Below are 27959 nucleotides of genomic sequence, written 5' to 3'. Positions count from 1 at the left end.
AAAATAGAAAACCACTATTTTAAATTGCATTAACATTTCACAATGTTACATTTTTTTCAGTATTTTTTAATCAAATAAACAGCCTTGATGAGCAGAAAAGTCTCCTTTAAAAAGCATTGCAAATCTTAGAGATCCCAAACCTTTGAGTGGCAGTGTGATTGTGATAGTGAAGGATTGAGTTGAGTGAGTGTGAGGTGTTTTGTGGTTTTTGTCAGTGATGTATGTGTGCTGACCTCACCCTTCGTCCAGCGCTGAGGATGTGATTGTTAAACAAGGGCCGGACAGAGGCGGCGTGTGCCGGGGTCCAGCGGTGGGACGTCCAGGGCCGCTGACCCCTGTAATCCTCCGCTGCGTCCCTGGGGTCCAGAGGGGCCGGTGGCTCTGCTAACGCTGTAATCCGTCAGTGATTAATAGGGCTTTAATAATGACTGCTGTGCTTGCAACCACAGCCTCAAACTGAACTCAGCAGTATCTGACCATTTTGAAATAACCATGACTGCTTGGCCGATTAACAAAAAGGTGTTTGTTTCATTCGGTAAATATTGTCTACAACATCATACATCTTGTTTAACAGCGCGATATCATTAAATAAATATTATATGATTTTTATGTCAATATTTGGGTTGTTGATATGAAGCAATGTTTTCTAATTCTTGTTTATTTTGTTAGTATTTTAATTCAATTTTATTAATATATTTCACTTGAGGTTCAGTTAGTTTTAGTGTTTTTCTCATTTTTATTTGAATATATCTATTATCAATTTCATTTATTTATTTATTTTATTTAGTTTTAGTTATTTCAGTACTTTTTTATGTTTCATTTTATTATATTTACTTTTTTTGTTTATTATATTATATCTTTTTTATTTCAGTTTTGTTATTATTATTTCATTTTATTTTATTTTTTATTTTCAGGTTATTGTTTTATGTCTATATGATTTTTATTGCTTTCTATTTATTAGTTATTTTAGTACTTCAGGTTAAACTAAAGAAAAATGAAAAATCTTGCCTTGGCAAAAATAAATAAAACATAAGCAATTTTTTTTTATGTTTCATTTTATTATATTTACTTAATTTTTTTGGTTTATTATATTATATTTAGTTTTATTTTATTTCAGTTTATTATTTTTTTTTTTTTTTATAATATTTTACAAAAATGTTTTTAATAAAATTAACCTAAAAGAAAATGTGTGGCTTTTTTAAGTCTATATAATTTTTTTATAAAATAAGCTAAAATATATATATATTTTTTTTCAATATTTCAGTTTATTCTATTTTATTTTTTGTATATTATCTATCTTAAAATATATTTAATTTTAATTATCAATTAATTATTACCATTTCAATCTAATCTAATAAATATAAGCTAATACAAAAAGTTTTTTTGTTATTTTAAGGGGTTTCTTTTTCATTTCAGTTTCATTTTATTATATTTTATTTTTATGTATTATGTATTTTAAAATATATTTATTAAATGTATAATTTACAAATAATAAAAATTCACCAAAAAAATTCTAATAAATACAACAGTTTTTTTTTTCTGCTCATTAAATATTTTATTTCAGTTTATTATATTTTATTTGACATATTTTTTATATATTTGCTTAATTATAATGACACTATTTTACTTCAATAGAACATTTTTATATGGTTTTAGTTAACAATAATAACCCTGAAATGAACTAATGAATATTACTGATGTGTGTTCTAGTAAAGCTGATATCATTTGTCTCTGACGTGGTCTTCCTCATGGTTACGTCTCTCTCAAACCCCGATGCGTTGCATAATTGAAGCGTGGCGTGGCTGCTGTGATCCGTGGAGCGGCGTGGGTCGATGTGGATTGTGTAGCTCTGACTGAGGGAATGATTGGCCTCATTTACGCTCATGCATTATGAATGTGAGATCCTCACGTGCGTTTGGTTCCAGTAGTTGAACCCATGCAGTCAGAAATGAGGCCAATCCTCTTTAAATCAACAGTTTTCATTTTAGTTCAGACCGCTTTGGTTTGTTTTGAAGATGTTTATTCATTTCAAATGAATTCACATTTTGTAATATTTTCAGTCAGTTGTTTGCGTTTGTGTTTCCTACGCCTAGTGCAGTTAAAAGCTTATTTATTATTTATTCAGCATCCCCGTTCATCAGACACCAGTGACTATATATACAGTTCGGGATCAGTATGATTTTTAATGCTTTTACAGGAGAATTTTTTCTGCTCATCAAGGCTGCTTTTATTTGATTATAAATACGGAAAAAAAAACGAATATTCTGAAATTTTAATGCAATTTAAAATATTTTAAAATATACTTTAAAATATAATTTCTTCCTGTGATGCCATGCTGAATTTTCAGCTCCATTCCTAATCAGCTCATTAAATTATTTCACTTTATTATTTTTTTTTTCATGTTTTATATATTTTAAAATATATTTATTAAATTAAATTTAGATTATTACTTAATTATTGCTATTTTTCTTCAAGTAGCAAAATTTACAAAAACATTCTCATAAATATAAGCTCAGTCTTTTTATTTTCAGGTCATTATTTTTGTTTTCCAGTTTTTTTTTTCTCCATTTCACCTTATTAAATTATATTTCACTTTATTATATATTTTTTTATGTATTATATAATTAAAAATATATTAATTAAATTACATTTAGATTATTACTTAATTATTACTATTTTTCTTCAAGTAACAAATTTTACAAAAACATTCTCATAAATATAAGCTAAAATAAAATGTTTCAGTCTTTTTATTTTCAGGTTATTATATTTGTTTTCCAGTTTTGTTTTTTCTCCATTTCTGCTTATTAAATTATATTTTACTTTATTATATTTGATTTTTCATGTATTATATAATTTAAAATATATTTATTAAATTAAATTTAAATTAATTAGCCTTCAGTGTCACATAATCCTTCAGAAATCATTCTAATATGCTGATTTAGGATTCTTTGATAAATAAAATGTTTAAAAAAAACAGCATTTGTTTAAAGTAGAAAACTTTTGTAACAATAAACACCTCGTTTAAAGTTTGGGTTCAGTAAGTGTTTTCTTTCTTTCTCTCTTTGAAAGAAATTAATACTTTTATTCAGTGTTCAATTGATAAATTGATAGATTATTAGAAAAGATTGCTATTTTAAATAAATGCTGCTCTTTTTAACTTATTTATTCTGAATAAATATATTTATTAAATATATTTATTTAAATTCAATTTTCAAAATTTAAAATTTGTATAAAACAGTCTTTTGACAGTCTTATCATATTAAAATTCAAGAAAAGAAAATATAATCAATGAATATTGTGGTTTGTTAGAAACTTACACATTAAAAAAATATGGCTATTTTAATCGATTTTTTTTAATGAACAAATCTTTTTGACAGCCTTGTCAAAAAAAAAAAAAACGGAATAAATATGATAAATATTCGAAATGTATTTTAATTAATTAATTTATTTATTTGTAAGAAACTTTAAAATAAAAAATGGCTTAATTAAATTGTCAAAAAGCTAAAAAAAAATATATATTTTTGATTTAAATATTTTATGTTTATTTAAATTTATTTGTGAGAAACTTACACTTAAAAAATTGGCTATTTTTAATCCATTTGTTAATGAAAAACATATTGAATTTTTTAAAAACTTATTATTCATCAAAGAATTAAAAAAAAAAAAGTATCAGAGGTTCCAAAAAAATGAAGCAGCACAACTGTTTCCAACATTAATAATAAAAGTAATAAATCAATATATTAAAATGATTTCCGAAGGACACTGAAAACTGGAGAATTGATGCTAAAAATTCAGGTTTGCATCACCGAAATAAATCATATTTTAAAGTATATTAAAATAAAAGAATGCTATTTTGAATTGCAATAATTTTTCATAATATTACTCTTTTTTTCTGTATTTTTGATCAAATAAATGTAACTCATTTGATAAAAAAATCATACTGATCCCGAACTTTTGAGCGGCAGTGTATATCAATTTCTATTTAGTTTAAATGTATTTTGTAGTTCAGTTTTAGTTATTCTTTATATGATTTTTATGTTTACATTTATTTTTAATTAGTAGTTTCACTGCTTACGTTTATTTTAGTAGTTATTCATTTCTTCATTATTTATATTTGATTTGACTTCTGCTCTAGTACAATTGAACACTGTGTTTGTGCTGTTTAATGGTGTAATGCGGTGCTGAGGGATTGTGGCTTGTTTATGTGGGTTGATGTTATGAGGGCCAATGGTTTGCGTCATTAAACAAAATCCTTCGACGCTTGTGTTTGTGCAGATCTGTAGACGTTGACTTCAGCGCTCAGGCTGTGTTCAGAATGGAGCACTAGTGTGTACTACTGCATACTGCACATGTTATGCTGTTCACTGCTTGTTTAAGATGCTATGTGGAATAAAGGCCATAATTATTACAATGCTACAATGTTTCAAATAGTCATACTGTACACGACTGTCACATGATCTGATCCACATATATGTTCAGATGTAGCGGTTTACAGATTAAAATGGCTATTATTAATCTAGATTTGTATTTCAAAAAAACTGTAATCTTTGTTTAAAAAAAATTAGGAATGAATATTGTAGTTTCAGAGTAACTTTTTTAATAATAATATTGTGGAAAAGGACTTATAATTGATTGAAAGTCTTTGTTAAAAAATTAATAAATGATGAATGAATATTTTGGTTTGTAAAAATCTTTAAAAAGCTATTTTTAATCCAATTTTCAATTTAAAAAAAAATATTTTGACAGTCTTGTCAAAAAGGGAAAAAATTCTGAATAAATATTATAAATTAATTTAAATATTTTTTGAGAAATTCAATTTTTTCTATTTTTAATCTTTTTTTTAATCCTTTTGACGAAGGAAAAAAATCTCAATTCCTTTAAATATTTCACATTTATTCAAATGTATTTTTTTGTAAGAAGTTAAATTAAAAATGAAATATGATACAATATTATTAATATGTTTATTTAAATTTATTTATTTGTAAGAAACTTTTTTTTTCCATAATTTTTAATGGAAAAATTCTTTTGACAGTCTTGTCAAAAAGGAAAGAATTCTGAATAAATATTATAAATAACTTTATTAATTACTTATTATTATTATTATTTTAATTATTTGTATCATATATGTCGTTTAACAGTCTTTACAAATAAAAGTCTAGCAAAATATATAATCAATGAATATTGTGGTTTGTGAGAAACTTACAAATTAAAAAAAATTTAATCCAATTTCTAAAGAAAAAAATCCTTTTGACAGTCTTGTCAAAAAGGTAAAAAATTATAAATTAAATTAAATATTTTATGTTTAAATAAAAGTATTCATTTGTGAGAAATACACATTAAAATGACTATTTTTAATGAAAAAATCATTTTGACAATCCTGTCAGAAAGGGGAAAAATCTGAATAAATATGTTAAATTCATTTCAACATTTTGTTTATTTATATGTATTTATTTGAGAGGATCCTACACGTTAAAAATAGTTATTTTGATTTTTTAATGAAAAAATCCTTTTGACAATTGGTCAGAAAGGGAAAAAATCTGAATAAATATAATAAATTGATTGAAATATTTCGCATTTATTTAAATTTATTTATTTATTTGTGAGAAATTCGATTACAAAAAATGATATTTTTAAATCCAAAATTTGTATGTATTTATTTTTCTTTTATTATTTATCTGTATACAAATACACTCCAATTAAATAATTCGTCATAAAAAGAAAGAGTAAAAAGGAATAGATAAATATTGTTATTTGTAAGAAACTTAAAAATAAAAGTGGCTGTTTTTATAAAATTTGTGTAAAATATTTTTTTAAAGACCTGAGAAAAAAATGCTGTTTAATCCAATTTCTATTAAAAAAAAAAAAAACATATCAAGTCATGAGTCAAGAAAAGAAAACAAAATAGCATTCATTTTGTGTTTTATGTTGTTTCTGATCATTTAGCAATACAGAAATACAGCACAGTTTTCTGCATATGTCTGCAAATATAGTTGGTGATTCCATGATTAAGCTGTATACTGTTAGTGTGCCAGTCTGAACAGAGCCTAAATGAGCAGAAACCGTTGTTAAACCTTTAATCTGTGCGGCAGAACACGTTCAGCTCAGTCTGCTCCTCCCGTCTCAATGCGCTGATCCACGCTCATCTAATGGTGTGTTTAGGGTTAGGGTGTGTGTGTTTAGGGTGTGCTTGTGGACTCTCTCACAGTCCCGTGTTGAAGATTCCTCAGATCCAGGAATAGTGTTCCTGAATGTGGGGGAGGGTCTGGAAGCGTCACTCCACCCAGACCAAACATTCCGATCCCAATTACAGAGTCCAGTCCTCAAACGCCACTCCTTCTGGTTTATCTCCTATCTATGTTTGTCAGTCTGAAATAGCACGGTTATATTTGTCATTCGGGTATAAAATCATTTATTTTTTTATATTTCACTTTAATCGTGTCTTTAGCTGCATTTGTAAAATTTTGGTACACTGTAAAAAGTTTTCACCAGTTTCAACTTAAAAACTTAAGTTTAGCAGCTGCCTTAAGATTTTAAGTTAAATCAACTTAAGCCATTTAAATTTACGAGTTATATCAACTCATTATTAGGGCTGTGTAATAAATCGCATGCGATTGTCATGCGTATCTCATCAGTAAAGCCGGTTCTGTGATTAGTAGTAAATCTCCATCACCTGCATTCAGATGGCGTGGTATTTAAAGGGATAGTTCACCCAAAAATGAAAATTTGATGTTAATCTGCTTACCCCCAATGCATCCAAGATGTAGGTTACTTTGTTTCCTCAGAAAAACACAAACGAAGATTTTTAACGAAAACTGGTGCAGTCTGTCAGTCAAATAATGTGAGTGGATGGGCACCAGACCTTTAAAAGTAAACAAAAACATGCACAGACAAATCCAAATTACACCCTGCGGCTCGTGACGATACATTGATGTCTTAAGACACGAAACGATCGGTTTTTGTGAGAAACTGAACAGTATTTATATCATTTTCTACCTTTGATACACAGCCACGTCCATCTGTCATGAGCACGAGTTTGGCATCAGTCACGTCACATGTGCACGCGCTTCTGGCGTAGAATGGGTCTGGTGCCCATCCACGTCTATGATAAGGCTGGCAGACTGCACCGGTTTTCGTTAAAAATCTTCGTTTGTGTTTTTCTGAGGAAACAAAGTAACCTACATCTTGGATGCATTGGGGGTGAGCAGATAAACATCAAATTTTCATTTTTGGGTGAACTATCCCTTTAAAACACTGAGCCGCCGATCACTGAAAAGCTACGCAAATCGCGGATGATTCGCATTCGATTTTGAACGCGATATTGCGTAGCTTTTCAGTGATCTACGGCTCAGTGTTTTAATTACCGCGCCATCTGAACGCACATGATGGAGATTTACTTCTAATCACAGAACCGGCTTTACTGATGAGATACGCATGACAATCGCATGCGATTTATTGCACAGCCCTACTCATTATTATTGTAATAAGTTCAAATGACTTGTAGTTTTAAGCTGATTTAACTTAACTTAAGGCAGCTGCTGAACTTAGGTTTTTAAGTTGAATCTGGTGAAAACTTTTTACAGCGTAGGATTTTCCCCCCAATACCCCATCAATCTTCAACCCTGGACTTGAGAAACCAATACAGACAGACACGAGGTTGCATGTATTTTTTCAAGACGAAAATGGGGTTTTTTTTTTGGGTTGCTAGACAGACGCAAACTCACTGCAAGGGTATATTTGTTGCAATAGCCAAAAATGCATTGCATTTTTTTAATGCCAAAAAATCATTAGGATATTAAGATCATGTTCCATGAAGATAGTTGGTAAATTTCCTACCACAGATGTAATAAAACGTAATTTTTGATTAGTAATATGTGACCCTGGAGCACAAAACCAGTCTTAAGTCGCTGGGGTATATTTGTAGCAATAGCCAAAAATACATAGTATGGGTCAAAATTATTGATTTTTCTTTTATGCCAAAAATCATTAGGAAATTAAGTAAAGATCACGTTCCATGAAATTTTTTTGTAAAATTCCTACTATAAATATGTCAAAATGTATTTTTTGATTGGTAATATGCATTGTTAAGAACTTAATTTGAACAACTTTAAAGGTGATTTTCTTAATATTCAGATTTTTTTGCACCCTCAGATTCCAGATTTTCAAATAGATGTATCTCGACCAAATATTGTCCTATGTATACATCTCAGTTTTGTCAAATTTTACCTTATGACTGGTTTTGTGGTCCAGGGTCACACATGCATTGCTAAAAACGTCATTAGGACAACTTTGAAGGTGATTTTCTCAATGTTTTGATTTTTTTTTTTTTTTTTGCACCCTCAGGTTCTAGATTTTCAAATAGCTGTATCTGTAATCATAACATCAATGGAAAGCTTATTTATTCAATATAAAATAAAAACACACTTATAGGTCACAAATACCTAAATTTGGCCAGTTACTCCAATTAATCATAATACTTACACAGTAGACTTTTACTGTTTTACTGATACAGTTTTATCAACAAAAGCCATTTTTACACTGCAGATGTTGAACAGAAGTTGTGTTGATTTACGTATTTAATGCGGCTCAAAAGAGACATTTATGCATATTTATGCCACAAATGCATAATGCAAATGGTCTACATGAAGTATAATTTATTAATACACAATTATAGTATAATTATACATTAAGGAACTTATTATAGGTTACAGCTGCAATAACATGACAAAAAATCATTATTGGTGATTTTTGCTCTTGATATTGTTATAAATGTAATGTTAATTAATAGAATTTAAACAATTTTAGAAAAAAAAAAAAGCACATCATATTCTTGCTTTCACTTTCCATGATTGTATCTGATTGCATTGCATTTATAAGCTCAACTTTAGGACTCTATGAAATTTTATTTTTTCCCAAATTCCATTTTTCCCGTTTAATTTTTCTGGATTCCATTATTTTCTGTTTTGATTATTTTTTTTAAATAGTATTAATCAAAAAGCATGTTTAATTAATTAAAATCATGAAACATATACAATTTCACAGTATAACACATTTTTTTAGGGTCCACCATGTTTTATTGTTACCAAATTCTTTGTTTTAGCATGTCTAATAATTACTTGAAATAAAAACAACTAAATTTATTAAAACTTATTCTAAAAATTGTTATTAATTATATAATTCTCTTTTCTCCCCTTAGAAATTCTGTGTTGTGAATTTTCTGGACATTAAAAGAAAGCGTAAAAAGTTAATTTAATTTATCTTTTATTTACTGAAAATTAAACAGACTTTGTTTTATTTTATAAAAAATTCCATCAGTGTTTTCTGCATTTGTGAATTGTTATAACTTGTAATAATAAATCTAAATGCAATTCTGCACTAATCAACACTTCATTTATCTTTATATTTCACTTTAATTGTGTCTAGTTTAATTGCATTTGTTGCACTTTTTTTTATTTTGGTGGAATTTTCCAAATCTTCAACCCTGGACCTGAGAAACCAATAGACCATACAGACACGAGGTTGCATGTATTTTTTTTCAAGATGAAAATGTAAAGATTTTTTGGTTGCTACTCAGAAGCAACCTCACAATATGTTGATTTGACTGTGTTTTCTGTCCATCAAAGCATGAGGAAGACACTGAATGCACGTCATATCAGCTCTGATGTGCAGAATCCTGCCTGTGATCTGGTCTTGACCTCTCACAGACGTTCGGTTTCCCGGAAGAGATTGCAGACGGCAGGTCTGGCCTTGTGCCGACTTGAACGTGACCGAGATCCAATGAGTGACGGAGAAAACCTAGATTTGGAGTACAACCTAGATTTGTATCTAATCTAGATTTTTGTGTAGAAAAATGTGGTTTGCATGTACGAAACACACCGCCAGCACCTGCACGATACGACGATACTGCACAACTGCAACCGTTCTGATGATCTGATATTCTATTTTCTAGAAAGATGCTTCCCTTAAAGGAATAGTTCAACAAAAATGAAAATGTGCTGGAAATGTGCTCTCCCTCAGGCAATCCAAGATCTGAGTTTGTTTCTTGTAGAAATGCAGCATTCCATCACTTGCTCACCAAAGGAGTGAATGGGTGCCGTCAGAATGAGAGTCCAAACAGCTGATAAAAACATCACAAGTAATCCACACCACTCCATCAGTTAACATCTGGAGTAGACAAAAGGTAAACCAAATCCATCAAGATGTTTTAACTAAAATACTAAAGTCCATAATCTATAATAACGCTTTCTCCAGAGAAAAAATGTGTTTTAATAATGGATTTGTTTCAGATTTGTCTTGTCAAGATGTTAACTGATGGACTGGAGTGGTGTGGATTAAATGTGGATTATTGTGATGTTTTTATCAGCTGTTTAGACTCTCATTCTGACGGCACCCATTCACTCCAGAGGATCCATTGGTGAGACAGTGATGGAATGACACAGTTCTACAAATCTGATGAAGAAACAAACTCATCTGCATGCCAAAAATCATTAGGATATTAAGTAAAGATTGTGTTCCATGAAAATATTTTGTAAATTTCCTACCATATATATATCAGAACTTAATTTTTGATTAGTAATATGCATTGCTAAGAACTTGATTTGGACAACTTTAAAAATAAAAACATCACAATAATCCACAAGTAATCCACACCACTCCAGTCCATCAGTTAACATCTTGACAAGACAAAAGCTGAAACAAATCCACAATTAAGATGTTGTTAACTAAAATACAAGTCCATAATCCATAAGAACTAGGGGTGGGCATAGATTAATTTTTTTAATCTAGATTAATCTAGATTAAATCTTGGAATTAATCTAGATTAAAATGGCTAATTTGAATTCTGCTGAAGGCATTCAGAATATGTGTGCTACCCAAATAATGACTAAAAGTAAGTCTTCGAGAACGGGCCAGGTGGCGCATTAGATCAGGCGCTCATCTCCTGTTTCCAAAATGCATCACAAACTGCTTGACAATTGCATTTACAACATAATTACCTATACAAACTTGTGTAACCAAGTACTTGTGCGCAAAAGGCTGCACGACGTGCGTGTTGCACCGGCATGGATTTCTGCGTACATAGTCTTCCATTAAACTGCGTTGCTTTTAGAAGCATCAATTCAGTTGTTGCATATAGTTTAATGTCTTTATTTCGGGATTATCAAAGTAAATTATAACTCACGTGCCCCAGTAAAAAGGGTCTAGCAACGCACCTGCCCTGAAGCGGCTTGTCAGCACGTCTCGTTTGATGTGGTAATTTCACAGAAGTTGGAGACTCGTTCTCGCCCCCTACAGTGCAATTCGACTAGGTATACGTCATCCGCGCTAAAATATCAAGGTGAAAGTCATCATATCTTGCGTAGTTTAGACCCAGCACCCAACCCAAATTTGCGAATAGATTAACGGCGATATTTTTTTTATCGCCCGATAAGAGTCTCACGTTAACGCAGCACGTTAACGCCGATAACGGCCCACCACTAATAAGAACGCTTCCTCCGGTGAAAAAGTGGTCTGGTCTGAATCAGGAGAGAAATCTGCACAGATCAAGCAGTGTTTACAATCCAAAATGGCTCTAAACAAATATGTGGCTGGATTTTGATGTGAGAGACAACAGGAGATGGACTTTTTCACTGAGGATGCGTTATTATGGAGTAAAAACACCTTGATGGATTTGTTTCAGGTTTTGTAGATTATTGAGATTTTAAATGTACATCATTCTAAACAAATCAGTGGGAAAACCTTCTATATCTGTTATAGAGTTTTAAATAGGTTTGATTTTTGAGTAGCAAATGTGACCCTGGACCACAAAACCAGTCATAAGGGTAATTTTACAAAATGAAAGCTGAATAAATAAGCTTTCCCGTTTATGTATGGTTTGTTAGGATAGGGCAATATTTTCCCGAGATACAACTATTTGAAATTCTGGAATCTGAGGGTGCAAAAAAATCAGAACATTGAGAAAATGGGCTTTAAAGTTGTCCAAATGAAGTTCTTAGCAATGCATATTACTAATCAAAAATTAGATTTTGATATATTTACAGTAAAATATAAATAATTTATATTTATGTTAATTTACAATACACATTGTATCAAAGCAGCTTTTATTTAATTTTTTCATCAAAGCAGCTTTTTTATTTTATTTATTATTATTTTTTCATGTTTATTTTGTTTATCTTTTAACTTAGAATTACTTATAACTTAAAAGCAAGATATAAATGCCATGCAGAATTTAGAGAATTAGAGAGTTAATTTTTTTTAAGATTTTTTACAATTGTATTTTTTTATTTATATTTATTTTGTTAATCGTTTCTTTAAAAGTCAGAATTGCAATTTGGAATCACGTAATTCTGAGAAAAAAGCCATAAATAAAAGAATTGCAAGACAAATTTAGAATTTTTTTTATTGTATATATATATATATATATATAAAATAAATGTTTCATCTGAAATTTCAACTTTTCAATACCAAAGCATTAAAACACAATTTTATTTTAGTGATCCGATTGAATAAATCATATTATTTGAAAATAGCAAGTAAAGCAATTTTTTATGGAATCTTTTTTTGGTGCCAAAGCATTTTTTTAATCTTAGTTTCTAACTTTTTATGCCAAACCATTTAAATAGCTATTATCCTGTATGATATTTTCAGTTATTAGATTCAGTAAATCCTAAACCAAACCTTTAAACTCATATTATTTGAAAAAAGCAAGTCAGATTTATTTATATAGCACTTTTCACAACACACAGTTTTCAAAGCAGCTTTTTATAATGCAAACTGAACAATGATTAGATTTATTCAGTAAAGTGTATTTGTATTGCGCTTTTCACAACACAAGTTGTTTAAAAGCAGCTTTTTGAAGCAAGTTTATAGCATCTTCATGCCTTATAGTTGCATTTGGAGCTTTATATGTTTTGAAAGTCTAAAACAACAGCTGGGATGTAAGTGAAGTGCTTTCTGGTGTCAGTAGGTGAGGTTTGGTGGCGTTGAGTGTGATTTTAGCGGGTTGTGAACGTGCCACAGTGATTGTTGGTTTGGCTCTGGTCCAGATCAGTGGCTGAAGGAGCCGCTGGCACGCGGCCACAGACGGAGAAACCAGTGTTTGATTTCACTCTCACGCTCGTGATGTAAGCGCCGGCCCTTTAACCGCCTGCCAAGAGCCTATTCCTGCCAAAATAACCTTCCCAATTCCAGACCAGCTCATTCAGAAACACTTCTCATTCAGTTTTGAACTCAGCAGGTGAACACCAAGAACACAATTCTTTGAGCCCAGAGTTTTTCTGAGCTGTGTATCTGCTGAAGAATCAGATTTAGTTTGTTTTGAATATCCTCGGTGAAGCGCAGCAGCCGAGATTTCCATTAAATGCTTCACTTGATTACTCTGCAGGCGGCGTGACAATGATAAAATACACACAAAGCCTCGATTGCATATCTAATGTGCGTCATTTGCTCTTCATTTGGTTATGAAGGTTAAAAATTTGGTTAAAAATAATTTGGCAGTGAGATTTGATGTCGCTCGATTTACACTTATTTTCTGAGCGAAATTCATTTGATTATGAGTCGCGAATTCATAAGTTGGACGTTAACAGAATTTGAAGACAGCGTGAGATTTTCAAAGTGAGCTTGTTTAAGTAAACGGTCACAATTACTGATTTTCTCATTGTTTTATTAGTTTATACTTATAGAGCTGGTTTTGTTTTCTCTGTTTATTGTTGAAGAAAGTATTCAGTGAATTATTATAAGGAATGCAACTGGAATGTATTTATTTATTTTGTTTGTTTATATCTTTTTCTATTCATTTTGTTTATCTTTTAGCTTAGAATGGTGAGATAATAAACTCAGAATTCTGATTACCTTTTTTATATCTATATATAATTATGATTATTTATTCACAATTTTAGATATTTTAAAATTTAAATATTTATTTATTTATGCAGTTATTCATTTTTATATTTATTTCATATATTTCTTTTTTTAATTTAGAATTAACTAAGAATTGCAAGACATCAACTAAGAATTGTGATTGTTTTTTCACAATTTTATATATTTTTTACATATTTAATAATTTATTTGTGTATGTATTTATTTGTTTGTTTATATGTTTTTATATATTTTTTGTTTATCTTTTAACTTAGAATTGGGAGACAAACTTAGAATTCTGATTACCTTTTTCTTGTTTCTTATTTTTTATAATATATATATATATATATAATTATGGTTATTTATTCACAATTTTAGATATTTTAAAATTTATATATTTATTTTGTTTATTTTTTAACTTAGAATTGTGAGACAAACTGAATTGTGATTACTGTTTTACTATTTTATATCTTCTTTATATATTTAATTATTTATTTTGATGTATTTATTTTTATATTTATTTTGTTTGTCTTTTAACTTATAATTGCGAGACAAACTCAGAATTCTGATTACTTTTTACAATTTTATATCTTCTTTTTATACATTTAATTATCTATCTATCTATCTATCTATCTATCTATCTATCTATCTATCTATCTATCTATCTATCTATCTATCTATCTATCTGTCTATATATATATATATATATATATATATATATAGTTTCAATTTATATTTATATTTATTTTGTTTATCTTTTAGCTTAGAATTGTGAGACATACCTTCAGAATTCTGATTACCTTTTTTTACTATTTAATATTTTTATTCATATTTAATTATTTATTTATGTATTTATTTCAATCTTTAGATTTATTTTGTTTATCTTTTTTCTTAAATTCTGAGAAAATAACTTTGAATTGCAAGACAAACTCAGAATTCTGATTGTTTTTTCACAATTTTATATATTTTTTTACATATTTATTTATTAGTTTATCTTTTTATATTTATTTAGTTTATCTCTTAACTTAGAATTGCAAGATATAAACTTAGAATTCTGATTATTTTTGTTTTATATTTGTTATATTTATTTAATTGTGTATGTATGCACTGTATATCTTTTCATATTTATATTTATTTTATCTTTTTTCTTAAATTCTAGGAAAATAACTTTGAATTGCATGACATAAACTCAGAATTTAATTATTTTATTCACAATTTTATATCTTTTTATATTTATATATTTTAACTTGGAATTGCAAGATATAATCTCATAAATCCGTTTATATTTTCGCAATTTTATATATTTTTAAATTTATTTATTTATGTATGCATTTATTTTTTTTAGATCTTTTTATATTTATACTTATTTTGTTTATCTTTTTTTCTTAAATTCAAAGAAAATAACTTAGAATTGCAAGATAAACTCAGAATTCTGTTTTTTTTTCACAATTTTATATCTTTTTATATTTATTTGTTTTTTATTTATGTATTTTGTTTATCTTTTAACTTAAAATCGCGAGACATAAACTCAAAATTCTGATTACTTTTTTTTAACATTATATATTTTTACATTTATTTAATTATTTCTTTATGTGTGCATTTATTTATATATTTTTATATTGATATTTATTTTGTTTATTTTTTCTCTTAAATTCTGAGAAAAATATTTCAAAATATTTCTGCCATGGAATAAAAGGTTATTGCAACTTTTTGTCCCAATTTTGACTGTTTCTCTTGTATTTTATATCTCACAATTTTTCAATATATAAGTCAGAATGGCAAGATGTTGATTGTCAAAACTCGTAATACTTTCTCAGTGAACTTGTCATAATATTAACTCAGTGATTTAGTAATTTTCTCATTATTTCATTACTTCTAATAGCTAGTTTTATTGGTCCTGATTCCTGTTGAAGCATGTTTAAATGAACAGAAACAGTGAGTTGTTTGAAGTTTGTCAGCAGAAGCACAGGCAGTGTTTAGTAATTGATGTGCGTTGAGTTAGTTTTGGTGTGTTCTCCAGATCTGGATCAGGATGAGCAGGTTGGTCCAGGTGTCGGTGGTCTCTGTCGTCCTCATTGTTTAACATGCGTGGGTTGATGTTTGAATGTTGAGATTCGAACAATAATTTCCCAGGCAAATAAGAGCGATGCATATGTGACTCACACCAGGAGAAGAGCTTTAGAGTCCAATCATGCGACGACTCTTATTCTGCATATGTTTGTTCAAGGTTTTGTCATGACAGTGCAGCAGATGTCGTATAAGCCGCCGCTCAATAGACTCCGACTTCAATCCAATGAATGCATAGCAGATCGACTACAGATAACGCAAACTCACAGGAAAACGGACAGACAGAAGCTTAACACACAAAATAACTCACTTACATTACACTTTTAATTGACAAATTCGCTGTTTTATAGTAGAGAGAAAAACTTTTTACCAAACAATGTCATAAAAACAGCTAACAATTTATTTGCTGAAAAAACATATATCCCCCCCTATAATTATATTGATTAAATCAAATTACATTTAATTAAATTATATTACTACATAAGAACTGCATAAATTTGTAAAATAAAGAATTTTGTGTATGCTTTATATACAGTGTGGTCAATAAGCATTTGATCACCCTGTGATTTTTCAAGTTCTCTCACTTAGAAATCATGGAGGGGTCTACAGTTTTCAGCAAAGGTGCATTTCCACTGTGAGAGACAGAATCTAAAAATAAAAATCCGGAAATCACATTGTATGATTTTTTTAACAATTTATTTGTGAATTACTGTGTCAAATAGGTATTTGATCACTTGAGTCAAAAAATGTTAATATTTGGAGCAGAAGCCTTTGTTAACAATTACAGAGGTCAAACGGTTCCTGTAGTTCTTCAGCAGGTTTGCACACACTGCAGGAGGGATTTTGGCCCACTCCTCCATACAGATCTTCTCTAGATCTGTCATGTTTCGGGGCTGTCGCTGAGCAACACGGAGTTTCAGCTCTCTCCAAAGATTTTCTATTGGGTTTAGGTCTGGAGACTGGCTAAGCCACTCCAGAACCTTGATATGCTTCTTACGGAGCCACTCCTTGGTTTTCCTGGCTGTGTGCTTTGGGTCATTGTCATGCTGGAAGACCCAGCCACGACCCATCTTCAATGCTCTGACTGAGGGAAGGAGGTTTTTGCCCAATATGTCACAATACAATACATTAATACAGTGCAGTCGTCCTGTCCCCTGTGCAGAAAAACACCCCCAGAGCATGATGCTTCCAGCCCCATGCTTCACTGTAGGTATGGTGTTATTGGGATGATACTCATCATTCTTCTTCCTCCAAACACGGCAATGGGGTTAAGACCAAAAAGTTCTACTTTGTTCTCATCTGACCGCAGGACTTTCTCCCATGACTCCTCTGGATCATCCAGATGGTCCCTGGCAAACTTCAGACGGGCCTGGACATGGGAATCTTCCGTGCGATGCAAGATTTTAAAGCGTGACGTCTTAGTGTGCTACTGATAGTAGCATTGACCAGCTCCTTCCGTGTAGTTCTGGGCTGATTCTTAGCAATGTATACATTTTTTAATCAATTGACGTTTTTGTATTCATTTATTTTAAGTCCATTATGCATATAAATCACCACAATACTTCTAAATTGTTTTTTATTATATAATTATTTATTTTGAAATAAGTCCTAATAAGAGAGCTAAATCTAAACTATGTTGATGTAAATGGATCTATCATAGCATTTGCAAACTCTCTTTTTAAAAGTCTTTTTATCTAGTCAGTTTATTGTCTGTAACAGAGAGCACTCTGGTGTTCATTCGATCTTGGCTCCAGTCTTTAAGAGTAAAAGTTTGACGGTTCGTTTTGAATCCCAGAAACAATGAGGACGAAGCTCTTCTCGTGTCGTTGGTCTCGTGTTAAATCACCTGAAGTGAAGACCAGGCGAAACGCTTTGCCGTTTGTGTGCTGAAATCAACAGTCTCCTCACCAGAAATAACCGAAGGCTCTGTGACGGCCGCAGACAGCTGGCCACAAATGGATCGCGTTTCAATACTAGTTATGCAAATTTGGGGCTTGTCCTGTTTTACTGGATGGAAATAAGTAAACCCTCATTTGCCTTATCAATTGTGTTTGGCTTATTTGATTTCGGGGTTGGCTTAGTGTGATCCCTTTGTCAAATTAGATTCATTTAGAAAATCAAATGTGTCTGGCCGGCTCTCCATCGCCCAGAGCCAACATATCGAGTAAACACTATTTACAGTTCTCTTATTCAGATTCAGCTTTGGTTTAACTCTAGCAGGAGTCCATGAAATTAATAAGCAGTTGTTATTGGCTCATTCAAGTCAATGTAGAATCAATTTTTGTGAAATATATTGGTGAGAAACTGGCTGCGTTCCAACCTGCTTCCGCAGTTCACACTATAAACCACTTCCTCTCAACGTAAAAGATGATGAAGATGAAGACATGCATGTGGGATTCTTCCTTAGTTTTTGCTTTTTTTGTGTATGGATTTTTTTTTTTTACTCGTAAAGGCCTTAAAATGTCTTAAATCACAAGGCTCCTTAATTTGTGTCATTTTACTTACATCTTAAGAATCTTTAGACATTTGCACTGGAAAACGAGGCAGAAATACTGAGGAAGAACAGTAGATTTTATGGTTTTATGATTTTCGCCACTGAATATTATAGTATTATATGGAATACAATAATACGATATAATATTATAATATAAAAAAGGTAATTGCAACTTTTTACCTCACAATTCTGACTTTTTTTGACTAACCTATCAGTCTTTTTTCCGCTTAAAATTTCTGACTTTATATCTCGAAATTGTGAGTTTATATCTTTTAACTCAAGCTTATAGAATTCTGAGAAAAAAAGTCAAAATTGCAAGAAAAAATATTCAGAATTGCAAATTTATATCATGCAATTCTGGGGAAAAAAGGTAGAATTGCAAGGTTGTATCACACAGTTTTGAGAAAAAAGGTCAAAATTGCAAGAAAAAAGTTAGAATTGCAAGTATGTATAATACAATTCTTAGAAAAACATTGAGAATTGCAAGAAAATAATTCTGAATTGCAAGTTTGTGTCACACAATTCTTAGAGAGAAAAAGGCCGAATTGCAAGAAAAAAAGTCAGAATTGCAAGTTTCTGTCACATTTCTGAAAAAAGTCAGAATTGTTTGTATCATGCAATTTTAAGAAAAAAGTCTGAGTTGTCAGATAAAAAGTTTCAATAACCTTTTTTTTTTATTATTATGCAGTGGCAGAACCAGGCTTCCATAGTTTCTGCTGTGAGAATTAAAGTAAAAGTTATTTCCATATTCTACGATTTTTTGTTTGTTTGCTTTTTGGAAAATTCATTAAAGCCAACAGTGGTAGATCTGTTGGAAATTGTATATTTCCAAACATTAAAGTGTTGCTAATGCAACTCATTGTGCTCCTTAGACATTTACTAATGGACATACTGGGTTCCCTTCAACTTACTCCTTAAATGTTCTTTTCTTGGTTTTAAAAAGTTCTTAAACATGGTTGACATTGACCTTCATGAAAGCTGCAGAAACCCATTACTTGACGCCTGTTCAAAACGTTACTCAGTTTAATTATGCCATTTGAGCAATTTCGTTTGAAAGGCTTGCTTAAAGTCAACTTGAATATTTTCCCCAGTGTTATTTTGATCGGAGGTACTGGTTGCATTGAGTCCAGGATTATTTGCATGTTGCGCTCATGTTGAGCGTTCCACGAGGCCTCAGGAGACGCCAGAGATTCACTGATGTGTCGATGCAAATCCAGGAGAACAATGAACACAGACAAACGCGTGTTTTCCCCCGAAGGGCCGTTTAGAGAGACGTGTAACGCAAGCCGGTGTGGGACGCGCCGCTGCTGCTATCCATTCAACATCACATCAGTGCTTCTGCTCCGCGACTCTGTGCGGTTTGATGATTTGATTCATATTGTTTGACTCTCTTTCACCGCACGAACCTGTTCCACCACTGATGGTGAAAAACTGAAGACGGCTGCGTCTTTACAACCTGATAAATGTTGTTTTTATGGCTCTTGTGAAATAGATTTCAGCAGTCATGTGGACAAATGAGTGATGGATTTCACTGATATGTGAAACTGTATGAAACACTGTGTTGGGATCCATCGCAGCGGCACATTATCAGTTCGCTATTCTGAAGAGGTCAGATATAAAGGGTATATTCAGCCTGACACATACCGTTGAGGTCAAAAGTTTACATACACCTTGCAGAATCTGCAAAATGTTAATTATTTTAGCAAAACAAAAAGGAAACATATAAAATGCATGGTATTTTTTATTTAGTACTGACCTGAATAAGACATTTCACATAAAAGATGTTTACATACAATCCATAAGAGAAAATAATAGCCGAATTTATAAAAATGACCCTGTTCAGAAGTTGTTACTCCAAGTTTGTATCACACATTTCTAGGAAAAAGTTGCAAGTTTGTTTCATGTAATTCTGTGAAAAAAAAAAATCTGCATTGCAAGTTTGTATCACGCAGTTCTGGGGGGGAAATCAGAAATTCCGAAAATTCTGGGAAAAAAGGCAGAATTGCAAGAAAATTTTCAAAATTGGAAGTGTGTTTCGCACAATTCTGAGAAAAAAAATCTGAATTCCAGGTTTCATGCAAATCTGGGGTAAAAAATTCAGAATTGCATGAAAAAAGTCAGAATTGCAAGTTTGTATCACGCAGTTCTGGCGTAATAGTCAAGGAAGTTTGCTGCCGTAACAAGGCTGAAGCAGGAGCAGTAATACCACGCAGCACATGTGCAAATGCTAAACTAGCTGGGAACTCATTTCTGATAATACTCCGCCTGCTTCGGCCATATTACGGCAGCAAACTTCCTTGACTATTACGCCGGAATGGAAGTGTAGTTCCTAATCTTACCAGCCTAGAAACTCACAGCTTTGCATTTCCACCGGTCTTAGTACACAATATAACTACAGAAGAGTCGAGTTTTAAATAGGACAAATATGGAAACTTGTTGATCATTTTTGAACGCGATGCTATTGGTCTCATAGGATTCAATGATCTATGCTAAGCTATGCTAAAAGTGATATCGACAGAACAGGAGAACGGCTGAATGGATTTCAAAACGGTAAAAATCAACTTATTAGAATGAGCCTATTTCCAAAAAAAGTGGAGTGTTCCTTTAAGTCTACACTTAATCTATGAACACTGTATGATGAATAAATCTCTTACCCATTTTCACTGCACACATCTGCGGCGCGACGTGGCCACTCTATGCTTGTGTTTATACCGCGGCAAGCTTCTGAAGCATCCTAGAACCGACTCTCCATGCTGCATCGCTAAAGAAAGGTGCCTTTTTGACGCATAATAATAATAATCGCCTTACTATCGTCAAAGGCATCAGCAACAGGCGTTATCTCTGACTATCGTCAATACACGATACTATCGTCTATCGGCACAACCCTAGTTTGTATCATGCCGTTCTGAGGGGAAAAAAGTCAGAAATGCAGGAAAAAATGTAAAAGTTCGTATAAAGCATTTCTTAGAAAAATGTCAGAGTCATTGCTCAAATTGAATGATTCGCAATCCACATTCCGAGTGCTGATCTGAAATGATGGTTTGTGAATCATTTGATTCAGATCGGGACTTAAAAACAGTAGTGCTTGAAAAGTCTTTGAAAGTCCTGGAATTTTATTTTACAGTGTCTGTACCAACCCTGATTCATGCATTCCCCATGCATCGAACCCATGACCTTGGAGTTGCAAACGCTGTGTGTTTTGAGAATCTAAAAACGCCTGTAGTTTTGTGTAAAGGATAGAAAACACAGTTTGTACAGTAGAAAAACCAGTACGCTATGGAATGAACCCATAAAGCATGGAAACTCAAAGTGTGTGTGTGTGTGTGTGTGTGTGTGTGTGTGTGTGTGTGTGTGTGTGTGTGTGTGTGTGTGTGTGTGTGTGTGTGTGTGTGTGTGTGTGTGTGTGTGTGTGTATGTGTGTGTGTGTGTACCTGATATTCATCACGTTGTGGGGACCAAATGTCCCCATAAGGATAGGAATACCAGTAGATTTTGACCTTGTGGGGACATTTCTTAGGTCCCCTTGAGGAAACAGGCTTATAAATCATGCACAATGAGTTTTTTTGACGAAGTAAAAGTGTGCACAATCTCCTGTGAGGGCTAGGTTTAGGTATAGGGTAGGGTTAGGGCGATAGAAAGTACGGTTTGTACAGTATAAAAACCATTACGCCTATGGAATGTCCCCATAAAACATGTAAACCCAACATGTGTGTGTGTGTGTGTGTGTGTGTGTGTGTGTGTGTGTGTGTGTGTGTGTGTGTGTGTGTGTGTGTGTGTGTGTGTGTGTGTGTGTGTGTGTGTGTGTGTGTGTGTGTGTGTCAGTGGGGGAGGGTTTGTGGAATGCGTTGCGCTGTTAAAGAGGATCTGCTGAACAAATGCTGCTGGTTGATCTGGTTGAGTTGTGTTGGTTGTTCTCGATCAGGGCTGTTTGTTTTGACTCCAGTTGATGCTCCTGCTTTAAAACTTTCCTCAGGTTACACACTTTGAGGATTAGACTGATTCTCTGTGGCTCTGAGGTCTCCTACAGCCGTTATCGGATAAACCGCAGATCTCCTGCTTTGCAGATGATCCGTGCGGCTCCGCAGGTGGGAGCAAAGCCCCAATTATTTGATCTGGATTAGAGATTGATGGCTGCTGAGAGAGCGGGACATTCTCATCCTGACACGAGGCTTTCCAGAACCACACATACTGTGTTTAGTGTTCAGATAAACACCCATAATTCAGCATTTACTCAGACTGCATTTGCTTTACAACTCAAAACCTGTTCATTTACATTTACCTTAATGCACTTGGCAGACGCAGTTCGTTGCAAGCGCTGTGCTCAACAGAACAGAAGTTGGCCTTGTGTCAAGTTTTGACTTGTTTTAATTTAGCATTTTTGTAATAACTATAATATATGATACATTACATTATTTATGTAATATATATAGTATAAATTTATTATAATATTAGTATGAATTAGTACTACATTGCTGCTCAAAAGTTAAATTTTTAATCCTTTTTAAAGTCTTTTCTGCTCATCGAGGCTGTGTTTATGTGATTAAAAATACAGAAAAACTGTAATATTGTAAAACGTTAATGCAATTTAAAATAGTGGTTTTCTATTTTAATATACTGTAAAATACAATTTATTTCTCTAATGCAAAACTGAATTTTCAGCATCATTACTACAGTCTTCAGTGTCACATGATTCTTCGGAAATAATTCTAATATGCTGATTTATTATCTGTGTTGGAAACCTTTTTTTTTAATCTATGATACTTTTTCAGAATTCTTTGAATTAAATGAAATAAAAAAAGAAAAAAGAACAGCATTTATTTAAAATAGAAAACGTTTGTAACAATAAACACCTCATCCAAAGTTTGGGTTCAGAATTTTTTTTCTTTCTTTCTGTCTTTGAAAGAAATGAATACTTTTATTCCACAAGGATGTGTTAAAATGTTAAAAAGTGGTAGTAAAGACTTATATTGTGAGGTAAGATAGATTAAAGATATTTTAAATAAATGCTATCCTTTTTTAATGTTTTATTCATCAAAGAATCCTGAAAAAAGTATCACAGGTTCCAAAAAATTAAGCAGCACAAATGTTTCCAACATTGATAATAAAAATAATAAATCAGTATATTAGAATGATTTCTGAAGGATCATGTGACACTGAAGACTGGAGTAATGATGCTGAAAATTCAGTTTTGGATCACAAAAATAAATTACATTTTAAAGTATATTAAAATAAAAACTGTTATTTTGAATTGCAATAATATTAATTTTTTCTGTATTTTTGTTTATAAATAGAACTTTCATGAGCATAAGATAAAAATTAAAAAAATACAAATAAAACAATAATTAATAAATTAATTATTATTAAATGTATAAATAATATGTCACAGTATTAAATTGTGTTTTTATTAAATTATTATAGATTATATTATTTATAATTATAAATGTAAACATACTTATTAATATATAAGTAAACAAAACACATTAGTCTCCATTTGTTTTCAATAGTGCTGTAGTCAGGTTGTGTGTGTAATCATGTGATGACAGTAATATGTACACAGAGGCTGTATTTATGCATGCGGAGCAAGTTTGTCTGGATTTCAGAGATTCATCTGATATTTGAGACGCGGACGCTCCCTCTGATTCTGAAGCAGACGTGTGGTTTTCTTTTGTTTTGTGGTTTGTGATCTCAAAGGAGCCCGTCTTTCTCTCTGTGTGTGTCTCTGTGACCCAGTCAGATGTGTCCAGGCATCAGAGTTATTTTTGACTTATTTAGCTGTCAGCGATGCTCTCACGTCCTGCGGTAACGCGATTAACCCGCTGCTTACTGTAAACCTGCTAACGGATTTAGACCGACGCGAGAAACAATACAGCCGTCAGGGAGAAAATGAGGATCGGGTTGCATTTTTAAGAGACGGGAGAGAGAACCAAAACATTTATTGGACAAAGCAGAGCATGCATTTTTATTGCTTTTTAATGCTTTGATTATGTTTTATAGTAAAACAGAGATCAAAACATCCAGTGACAGAGTTAAATCTAAATGTCCTGCATCTGTCAGAACACTGATTGGTGCTCAGTTATGTTGTTTTAGTTGTGTATTGTTGAAATAGTTTACAGTAATATTTTGAATTATTATTTTTTATATATTTATATATTTTCTGCGTTTTAGCAAAGTTATTATTATTTTTTGTATTATTTTTTAATAGTTTTTATTCTGTTATTTTCTGTTACGTTATTTTAGTTGTATGTTGTTTAAATGATTGATACTAATATTTTGATTTATACATATGTATATATATATATATATACATACAGTATATGCCCATTTTAATTTTAATTAATGTTTTAACATTTAACAAAGTTTTTACTATTTGTTGTTTTATATATATATATATATATATATATTTTTTTTTTTTTTTTATATATATATTTATTTTTATTATTATTCTAGTAATTTGACTTTATTTTAAATTACAAAAGTGTTAATAAATAATAATAATAAAATAAGGTTAGTTATATATATTTTATTTTTATTTCAGTTAATATTTATTTTATTTAAGGTAACGATTTATGGTTTTAGTCTCAGTTTTAATTTTGGTTTGGGTCATCATGACATTTTTTTTCCCCTGAGATTTTTACTAAACTTTGAAGGTCTTATTTTGTAAGACCCAGAAAAAGAAAACAATTTTTATCACAAATAAATTTAGAGTCTTTTATAGTCAAGTCTTTACACAATACAAGCAACTGCACAGATATGAACAGAAAAATAACTGTTTATGTTATAAAATGAATCATTTATGAAACAAATTTTACAAAATATTTGCATTGATCGTATATTATATTATATATATTCCATTTTCATTTTAATTGAAGTTTTTACCATTTGTATTATTTTTTAATAGTTTTAATTTACTTTATTTTAAATTAGAAGAAAATTAGAAATGTTAGTGAAATAAAATAAGGTTAACTTATATATTTAATTTTTATTTCAGTTCATTTTTATTTAAGGTAACGATTTATGGTTTTAGTCTCAGTTTTAATTTGAGTTTGGGTAATCATGACATTTTTTTCAGGACTTTATTTTTAGCAGCTTCACAAATATAAACACGAAAATAACATCATTTTTGTATATATTTGCATTTATTGTTAAATCTGCCATGAACTTGCCTGTGAAGCTGATATTGTATTAAACTTAAAAACAATAACAAATCACAACAGCTCTAGTTTTTTAATGGCTAAACCCCAGAATGCTTTTAAATCTGCTGTGGGACAGTGAGAGTGTTTGGAAACCTGTCTGGAAACAGCCATTATTTAAGCAGTTTTATTGAGTGCTGTTTGATCTGCTTTTATCAGACAGTCCATTCTCCCATGATCCTTTGCTCTCTATACTGATGGACTCCCCGACCCCTGTGTGTATCTGTATATATGGATGCTCACATGCTTAATTAGGACAGGAGCCAATGACCCTCAGACCATTAGAGTTGCTTCAGATGAATCTTCTGATGTGTTTGCATGCATGCGAGTATTTCAGGTCTCATGCATCAATACTGATCTATGCACTTCTCATATCTCTGAGATGAAGTCCATGAACTTATGCTACCCGTTGAAGAGTGTATATGTGTGTGTGTGTTGGAGGACAGAGGATAGTGAGGGGAGGATGAGTGTTACAGGAGGAAGACACAGCCTTATTTACTATTTCCTGTGAACTGACACCTGTGTGTGTGTGTGTGTGTGTGTGTGTGTGTGTGTGTGTGTGTGTGTGTGTGTGTGTGTGTGTGTGTGTGTGTGTGTGTGTGTGTGTGTGTGTGTGTGTGTGTGTGTGTGTGTGTGTGTGTGTGTGTGTGTGTGTGTGTGTGTGTTTGCAGAATGGCGGTGTATCTTGGCCGGATGATGTGGATGCTGCTCGTGGGAGAGGGGAAGCATCTAGAGATTTCGCCAAGGTGAGTTTATCCATGTTTAACATTTATTTTTAAAATGTAACACAATCTGTTTGTGTACTCAGTAAAAACAACAACAAATAAGCTTTCTATTGGTATATGGTTTGTTAGGATAGGACAATACTTGGCCGAGATAAATCTATTTGAAAATCTGGAATCTGAGGGTGCAAAAAAATCTAAATACTGAGAAAATCACCTTTAAAGTCGTCCAAATTAAGTTCTTAACAATGCATATTACTAATCAAAAATTACATTTTGATATATTTATAGTAGGAATTTTACAAAAACTCTTCATGGAACATGATCTTTACTTAATTTCCTAATGATTTTTGGCATAAAAGAAAAATCAATAATTTTGACCCATACAATGTATTTTTGGCTATTGCTACAAATATACCCCAGCGACTTAAGACTGGTTTTGTGGTCCAGAGTCACATATATATACTTATTAATTATCTATATATATATTTTTTGTAAATAAATATATTATATTGTTCTACTTCTAAATTTCAATTCAGTGTTACTTAATTCAATAATTCATTTAAATGTGCCGTTTTATACAGTTATTATATAATTTACTGCATTCTGTGTATTTAATCTTCACTAAACTGCTTCACTGCAAAAAATGCTTTTCTTACTTAGAGTTTTTGTCTTGTTTCCAGCCCAAATATCTAAAAATTCTTAAATCAAGAAGGATTTTATAGACTACTAAAAATGATTGTCTTGTTTTGAGAGAAAAACAAGTCAACATTAAGGGAGTTTTTGTTTAAAACAACCAAAATAATCTGCTAACAGAAAACAAGATTATTTTTCTTATCCCTTTGGCAGATTATTTTGCTTGTTTCAAGCAAAAACACATTTAATTTTGACTTGTTTTTTCTGAAAACAAGACAATAATTTTTAATCGTCTAGAAAATCCTTCTTGATTTAAGAATTTTTATTTGGCTGGAAATAAGACACAAAATCTAAGAAAAGCATTTTTTGTGGTGGTGCTGGGGTTTGTTTGTAATTATTTGTGAAATTTACTAGCAATTTCTGCATTTAAGTTGTCTCAAAGTAAATGCAAGACCAAATGTTTGTTTCATTGGGTGTTAATAAACCAATCTAGTTTATTAATTTAATTCAAAGGTGCTGTTTTATTAGAGGTTCAGGTGTGTAGCACAAAAGCCCTAATGTAATTGTTAGAATGGTCACAGATCAGCGATCTCCACATAAAACTGAGTCCAGACCAAACCATAAATCGTAGAGGCTTGAAACTTTGAGGGATGGTAGTACTCACACCACCTACAATGTCACCAAAGCTCGCCCAAATCGGACTGATGGGGGCGCTACAGCCATCAAAAGTGTGAAAACGCTCAACACTCTTTTGTAAAAACGTTCTAGGGTTTTTGCCTGATCAGAACCAAACCTGTACAGAAAGATTCTCTGGAGAGCGAATATTAGTAATTATAAAAAAAAGTCGAACTTTTGACTTGCTGTCACAAAGGGATGCCAAAACGTTAGAAAGGGGCAGGGCCACGTTTAGTAAAATGCCTATAACTCCTGAACGGAATGCGCAGGACACTTATGTAAGAGCTCAATCTGAGATCACAGGACAAAAAACGCTGAGCTCGG

The 27959-nt window shown here is 31.5% G+C and overlaps 1 protein-coding gene across 1 annotated transcript in view; it reads left to right on the top strand.

Annotated features, from left to right (window-relative positions):
* LOC141345402 (AT-rich interactive domain-containing protein 3B-like) overlaps nt 1-27959 on the top strand; it is a gene marked incomplete at its 5' end in the record, with an annotated part of 78010 nt that overhangs the window by 8644 nt on the left and 41407 nt on the right. Inside the window, one exon of the mRNA XM_073850254.1 lies at nt 26274-26348. Coding sequence (XP_073706355.1) covers nt 26274-26348 — 75 coding nt within the window. The remainder of the gene's footprint in view (nt 1-26273; nt 26349-27959) is intronic.

The sequence above is a fragment of the Garra rufa genome, chromosome 11, assembly GCF_049309525.1.
Source record: "Garra rufa chromosome 11, GarRuf1.0, whole genome shotgun sequence".
Classification (NCBI taxonomy): Eukaryota; Metazoa; Chordata; class Actinopteri; order Cypriniformes; family Cyprinidae; genus Garra; species Garra rufa.
The sequence above is the reverse complement of the archived record's forward strand: the minus strand, read 5'-3'. Positions and strand labels throughout refer to the sequence as shown.